The sequence below is a fragment of the Gigantopelta aegis genome, chromosome 3 (genome assembly GCF_016097555.1).
Source record: "Gigantopelta aegis isolate Gae_Host chromosome 3, Gae_host_genome, whole genome shotgun sequence".
NCBI lineage: Eukaryota > Metazoa > Mollusca > Gastropoda > Neomphalida > Peltospiridae > Gigantopelta > Gigantopelta aegis.
In genome coordinates, this window is record NC_054701.1 from 7,271,108 (window position 1) to 7,279,301 (window position 8,194).

The window sequence follows — 8,194 nt, forward strand, 5'->3', positions numbered from 1 at the left end:
AGTTTTGAATAAATAGCTAGGATTTAGATATATCGAGGAGACACATTTGGAAGTATCCAGGGGCACGGTCGTCGTCCACTGAACGATCTATATTAGTTCAGACGGGACTTTGGTAAATATATATTTTCTGCTCTGTGTATAACCTTGATGTGATTGATGTGACTTTAAATATTTTAATACTGTATTATACCAATATTATTTAGACGGTGCTGCCGGTCATCTGACGCAGTAATCTGTAGGCTCACTGTCCTAAATAATTATAAAAAGCTTAACCTGTCATCCTAGAGGACCTAGGTAAACTGAAGGTTATTGTCTTTATTGTGATAGGTACCAGTATTAATTCTGTGTTACAAGGTTACTGAATGAGTAGTTAAAAGTTAATTAAAAATTAACCAGTTAGGAATAGAGTTGTAATTCCTTTATTAATTAAGTTCCCCTGGAAGCGTTTCTCCATTATCACACGTGTGTGTGTTAGCGTTTCTCAATTATCACACGTGTGGGTGTTGTGTCACGGTGAAGTGATTAGCATATTGTGTAAACTAGACACCTAGAGATTAACTAATTAAGTGATCAGTTCTGGGTTGTTATTATTTGTTGTTGTTAATTAACTACTGCGGCAGTACATTTGTCAGCGTAGGTTCATACAGATTCCAAAGTGTATTGTGTTTTTGTTGTGTTTTCTAGTGAACTAAACGTGCTATATTACATATCCTTTATATAAGATCGTATCTCTGATCATACCTAGAGACGAGCCACAGCGGGTATAACTGCCTGTTACAGAGAGATCTAATAGATATACAGTTAGGAGAGATATTTGGACAATCGTGTTTCATTCAGTTACGGGTATTATAGAATCCCCGTGACAGGGATGTAGCAAACTATCACGTAGGTACCCATAAAAATAAAACAATTATTTTCTAATTGTATGGGATAAAATGCGTGATAGTACTACACGATATATTATGTACTTTTCCCTCTCGATCTGTAACTTTTTTGATATTTCAGTTTTTAATTTTACTGCTAATATAATGTCATATATATTTTTGTCTACTTTTTAAAGGCGTTTCTGGTGTTTTATTTGTTGACCGTGTTGTCTACACCAGAGGAGAAAGAAAGAGAGAGATCGGGTTTTATCGAAGCGCACTTAAAATACCTTAAATAGTCAACAGTAAGTGGTTTACAAACAGATCGATCATGTTGAGGATGAAGAGCAGACGACATGTTTTCGTGTTTGTCGGTGTCATGGTACTATTACTGGGCATCCAGACACTATTTCTAATATCCATGCTGGATGGGGTCGCCATTTTTCAAGTGGACAAGTCGTCTGCACTGGACCACACACGAAATGATGATAGTGATATGACACAAAGCCATGCCAGGTAAGACTATTAGTAACGGTTACAGATGGGCGCTCAGTGATTCTGAGATAACTTTTCTGTTTAATTCAGTTAAAAGATAGCCCATGTATTCGAATTTTGTTTCATGTGAAAGGTCTTGCTTATTATTTGTTGTCTAGTTAGTCACGCTGAATGAAAAACAAATCATCTTTATAATTTGGTGCTTGTGTTTTCGGAAAACAATTGTCAACAAATAAGAAATCATTTTTGACGATGGTTTTCACGGAGCCAATATTTATATAGGTGTTACCATTACCCACTCAATGACATCTATGCCAATCTGCTCTCCAATCACTCAAGAAAACACAATTCTCTCCCCCCCCCCCCTCTCTCTCTCTCTCTCTCTCTCTCTCTCTCTCTCTCTCTCTCTCTCTCTCTCTCTCTCTCTCTCTCTCTCTCTCTCTCTCTCATCCATTTTCTTTTAAATCTATTTCTCTACTTCTCTCTTTCTATCTCCCATATGTCTGTGTTTATGTCTGATTCTATGTTTATCAGTTTGTCAGTCTGTCTATATGTCTGTCTGTCCTGAATGTCTGGCATTGTGTATTTCGGATTCTTACAATCAATCAACTTTCATACCACTAATGATATCAACAAAAAACACTATTCTTTCCTTTTATAATGATGACGAATTTCTTTTCCATTTCAGCTGTTATTAAAAGGAAATGTCGAATTAGAATAGTATTTAATTTGTCATGTATTAAATTCAAATTATTGGCCGAATTTACAAAAACAAACAACTTTTTTTTTTAAAATCATATGTTTAAGCATTGTAAATATGCATTATTAATTACAAAACAAAATAGGGTGTGTAATTTGGTCCATTGGAATTCGGTGTACCATTCATTTTGCAGTGCTATAATCTATACTTTGTCCCATTTGTTTCTAGAACGTCTTCAAAATCCACAGCCCTATCAACAACTAGAAACATACCATACTCTGCTTCTAGCTGGATACCAACCACAAATGTCCTACAGACGACTCTTAACTCGACAAAGCAGTTGATGCTGGCCAAGATGTTGAGGAACCTGCTGAAGATGACGCGACCCGCTGACGACACGTACAGTTTTAACGTCAGCCTCAGTGACCGGACACCGATGGACAGACCCATCGACGATCTGCGACCACCCGGATGTAGTGATGTCACATACAACCTGACCGTAGTCATACCGTTCTTCAACGAGGCTCTGTCCACCCTCCTCCGAACAATCCACAGCCTGCTGGCGCGATCCCCTCCGCAACTCCTCCGGGAGATCATCCTGGTAGACGACAAGAGCACGCATGCGTACTTGGGACAAGGTTTCGAAGACTACCTCCGGTTTCTGGACAATCGAGTGGTGCTCATAAGAAATCATAAGCGTGAGGGTCTAATAAGATCGAGGCTCAAGGGAGCGGAAAGGGCAAAGAGCGAGGTTCTCGTTTTCCTGGATGCTCATACGGAACACAACGTGGGCTGGCTGGAACCGCTTCTGACCGAAATAAACCGGTTTTCAAACATAGTTGTCCAGCCACACATAGTTGATATTGGTCAGTTTGACCTCCAATATAAGTCTGTCACAACGGAGAGGTTTCGAGGTGGCTTTGGATGGGATTTGAGGTAATTGGTATCTGTGTGCATATTTTTGTATATACTGTAGATCAACAAAGTGTTGCAAAAATTACGAACGAATAATAATCGCAATACTTTATTCACGCAATAATCTGGTGAACGTGCTACACTGTATAGTACAGATAGAAAAACCTTAAAATAAATAATTATGTTACTTTATTGCATTATTACCTTGTTATGCAGTAAATTGAAATGCCCGGAATTGGATTCATTGTAAGTGATCGCATTGTGATGCATGTAACTAGTTATCAGGGAATGTGTTTGGTCAGGATCGCGTTATGATTCGCTGCGCAAGTTTCAGAGATCGCTACATAATTTTAAAACATTAAACAGTAGTTGTTAATCAACTTTCAATTGACTAGAAATAACACTAATCAGGATTTAAAAAAAACTAAATGTTCCCTGGCTAACTGAACAGTTGTTTGTATCTCAGACCCGTGTTCAGATCACAAAGCTCTCTTAAACTTTTCTTTATGCGAGTTGAAAGTTTAGTTAAGTAAGCACAACAAACACCAGTCGTGCATAAGTGGCCCTTTTTTCCTTCGATAATTGGCAGGGGATCAGAAATTAAAAATATTTCACCTGCCCGATGTAACAGAACTGAAATTTACTAGCCCGCCACAATTTCGATCACTCCGACTCGTGTTCAGGTTACAAAGCTCTCTTAAACTCTCTTAAGCAAGTCTTTTTACACTGCAATGCGAGACCGCAAAGTTGAGAGCTTTGTTAATTAGGCACAACAAACGCCAGTCATGCACAACTGGCCTCAGACCACAATTAATTTCGCTATATGTTTCTATATAGCCTTAGTGGCTATAACATTTTTATTAATATCAGCAGGCCCGTGAAGTTTTGTATGTACCTTTGCCTGCATGGGGGACACACACCCTGAAAAGGACAACCCCTGTTGTCCAGCTCTTTCTCCCAGCATATTGGTTTAAACAGACACACCCTCTAAACCAGGCCGGAGTACACCCATTTTACACAAAAAGCACTACTTTTGCATGGGCCGGAATTACCACAAACAAGTCTTCAATGTCAACAAGTTACACATGTTTACAAACTACATGCTATCCCCTGTCACTTCAGTCAAACAGTTGCCACTTCATAGCTGTCTGCCATGAAATAATCATCGTCAAACAGCAGACTACTTGCGCGGTGAAACTTCCGGATTTTGGACAACCAAATGGGAAGATAACTGTAATCTGAGGCCTATCAGTCCATTTTTTCCCCTAAAAACTGGCCCACACTAATGCATTCCAATGATATACATATTAAAGCAATGCTCGGTAAGTATCGGTATGTCACCTTTAAACTGAGAGTATACAGAGGCTGTGTTAAAACACCTACCACAGTGCCTTGCCATGGCCAATTTTAGCAATGGAAACTTGAGGGACACCAACTTCAAAATGTAATAACTTTATCAAATTTTGGAATTTCTTCATACAATGAGCAGCTATTTTTTCTTCTACATATGTTCTATCTGCACAGTGTTGTCTTGGAAAGATTTTGAAATATTTAAAGGAAAAAAAATCAATCATTAGATTTTACTTCATTTTTAATTAAATATTAAACTTAAATTTAAATTTTTGAAAAACAAAAAAATCTAAAACTGTAAAATTTTGCATTTTAGATATGATAAGTGGAGGCTTAGTAAAGATATGGTGACTGAATTCATGATCCATTATTAGAAATGTGTCAGAGGGATGGTGAAAGTCACAAAATTGGGGCCATTTGCAACAAATGTTTACACACTAATTTCAGGGAAAATTAGACATGATAGGCCTCATATTCAATTTTGACCTGCTGTATTTACTTAATCTACTTCATTTACTGTATTAGACATGTAGCCACTTTGTAAAAGGCAAAACAGTCCATATAAATGCATATTAATATGAATATGCCCTACAGATATTACTTAGGTATACACCATAATATTTTTTTTGTTGACGACAACTTTGAAAATGAAGATTTTGTCACAAAATGCTGATATAAATCCTACCAAGAGGTACTTGCACCATATTTTTCAGTTTCCAGTGATAACTGTTAACAAGTGTAGTCATGTGCCAGTGTCTGGGATACCTCAGTGTAGTATTTCTTGATTGGAAGGATGTTTGTAGTAATGACCACTGAATATGCATTATGGATTATTCTGCCATATGTATTACAAGCCAAATGTTAACCTTTTTGGCACATTTTCTGCAATAAACTTGACAAGTATACCAGCATCTGATTACTGAACACAATAAATACATTCAGACAGCATAGAATATTAGCCTATTAGATTTTCTAAGGATAAAAGACCATTTTTGAAAAATGACTGAAATGTGTAATTTACATAAATGTAGGTGAAATGTATTATTAGAGTACTTAATCTTGTTAAAAACTGTATACTATTTATTTAAAGTGTTTAATTACATTTAGTAGTGATATATTCATTATATTTAGATCTTCTGTCCAATTGCAATAATTGAGAAACTCTTTAAAATTCAATATGTAAAAAAAATCAAAATCTCAATATTGACTAACAAAATCCAACTTTTGCTCTTTTTTACCAAATTATTAGCTCAAAACTGTTAAAAAATATTGCAACAACCTGTAGTAACATCAGAGGTCATTTTATGCTATTTTGGAGGATATTGAAATTTAAAAGTTGAAACTTTTAATTTTAATTTTTAATAAATTCAAAAAAAAATGTTTTTTAATTTAATAAAATATTTAGAAAATAAATAAATTAGTTTTCATATTCCTTGTGGTATGCACAATCAGTCTGTGTAATTTCACCTCTCTGGTTATAATACTTTCATCAGAATCAAGCATTTAACCGGTGTAATGTGTGAACTATATCAGGCCTCAGACCACAATTAATTTCGCTATATGTTTCTATATAGCCTTAGTGGCTATAACATTTTTATTAATATCAGCAGGCCCGTGAAGTTTTGTATGTACCTTTGCCTGCATGGGGGACATACACCCTGAAAAGGACAACCCCTGTTGTCCAGCTCTTTCTCCCAGCATATTGGTTTAAACAGACACACCCTCTAAACCAGGCCGGAGTACACCCATTTTACACAAAAAGCACTACTTTTGCATGGGCCGGAATTACCACAAACAAGTCTTCAATGTCAACAAGTTACACATGTTTACAAACTACATGCTATCCTCTGTCACTTCAGTCAAACAGTTGCCACTTCATAGCTGTCTGCCATGAAATAATCATCGTCAAACAGCAGACTACTTGCGCGGTGAAACTTCCGGATTTTGGACAACCAAATGGGAAGATAACTGTAATCTGAGGCCAACTGGTCCTTCTTTCTTTCGATAATTGGCAGGGGATAAGAAATGGACAATATTTCACTAGCCCGATGGAACAGAACTGAAATTTACTAGCCCGTAAGCCAGCCTACATGTATACATGATTAAATGGATTTTCAAGTTGACAGGCATTTTTGCAATGTCATCATAACATGTGGTAAAGATTATTTATGTTGCCACTCTCTATTGATTAAAACAACATGCGTTAAACACAGCTTGTAAGTATTCAAGTGAATTTAGAGTAAGTTACTTGTATCATATAACAATTTAATACAATTTATGTAAGCCACATCACAATACTTTCTACACGCAGGTGGCTATTGTTGGCAAATGACAATACTTTTTCCACGTAATACATAATGTTTCTACAGTATGTATGTATGTATGGATGTATGTATGTATGTATGTGTGTGTATGTCTGTCTATCTGTCTATGAATATGTATATATTGTATATGTCGAGGTTGACTTGTTAATTACATCTATATTAACGCACTGATGCAGGGAATTATTAAATCCTTTCTGGCCTCACAAATTGTTCCATGCCGTTGCTGGGACTCGAACCTGTGGCACCGAATCGCCCACAAATTGCAGACTAACCACGATGCGTTCTGAGCTATCCATCCATAAACAGGATGCTGTATGTACGTATATATGCATGCATGCATGCATGTATGTATGTATGTATGTATGTATGTATGTATGTATGTAGGGTATGTACACGTGTGTACGTCCATGGATTGTAAAAGCCATCTGACATAACCGAATCGCTGATGAATGTACAGGTGGTTGTCCCATAGGAAATTAATGTAATAGATCCCTTGATGTTAATTGAAAAGAGACACTCGTGTGACGGTAACGAATTCCTTAATATTAATCCAAGAGTATGTACTAATACTCGTAAATAATCTTAAGTTATTCTTTCAAAGTTGGGGTTTGGTTTTTTGCTTGTTTGCTTGGGAGTTTTTCTCAGTTTGTTGTTATTTTGTCATTGGGTTTTTTATTGGGGTGGGTGTTTGCATACTTTTGGAGGTATTTTATATCTGAGGTTTTGGAGTGTTGTTGTTGTTGTGGTGGTGGTCGTTGTTGATGTTGTTGTTGTATCTGTTTGAAGGAGTGGTTGTTTTGTTTTACAGATATGCCTGGTTTTTTCTTCCAAAATACCTGACCCAGACTTTGTCGTCCCCCACAGATCCTTATCCAACTCCGGTTTTGGTGGGTTGTGCCATGGCTGTGAGGAAGTCCTACTTCAATTCTATTGGTGCTTTTGATGAGCATCTGGAGATTTGGGGCGGGGAACATTTGGACCTCTCCTTCAGAACTTGGATGTGTGGAGGTCGCATCGTCACGGTGGCCTGCTCTCGCGTGGGTCATCTGTTTAAAACTAACTCACGGTGGCCTGCTCTCGCGTGGGTCATCTGTTTAAAACTAACTCGTACAGCTTCGAAGGCGACCGTCAAATCATCATCAGTAAAAATCTCAGAAGAGTAGCAGATATTTGGCTAGACCAATACAAGGTGTTTTACTACGCCGCGACACAGACGCACGTTTCGCTACCGCCATTAACTGCGCACGAAAACAAAACACTTGTGGAACGAAGAATGCTTCGAAAGAAACTAGGATGCAAAACTTTCAAGTGGTACTTGGAACACATCATGCCTGAAATGAAAATCCCACCTGAACATGCTATATACCATGGCGAGTTGGAAAACAACAAAACTGCAGGTTGTATGAAAGTTTTGGAAGACGGCTATATAGGAATCACGTATGACTGCTATATGTCTCGAATCCTTCCTGAAAACACATTCACCATTGACAGACGAGGTAGACTGGTTTTTGAAAATCTCTGCGTCCACATGGACAGGGATTTGTTGC

General features: G+C 37.4%; 1 protein-coding gene across 1 annotated transcript; it reads left to right on the plus strand.

Moving 5' to 3' along the window:
* The first annotated feature begins 1,194 nt into the window (after window positions 1-1,194).
* On the plus strand, window positions 1,195-7,810 carry LOC121367289 (polypeptide N-acetylgalactosaminyltransferase 10-like). The gene is made up of 3 exons (XM_041491401.1): window positions 1,195-1,379; window positions 2,287-2,994; window positions 7,456-7,810. The coding sequence occupies exons 1-3, from the start codon at window positions 1,195-1,197 to the stop codon at window positions 7,808-7,810; spliced, it is 1,248 nt and encodes a 415-aa protein (XP_041347335.1).
* Window positions 7,811-8,194: the final 384 nt, after the last annotated feature.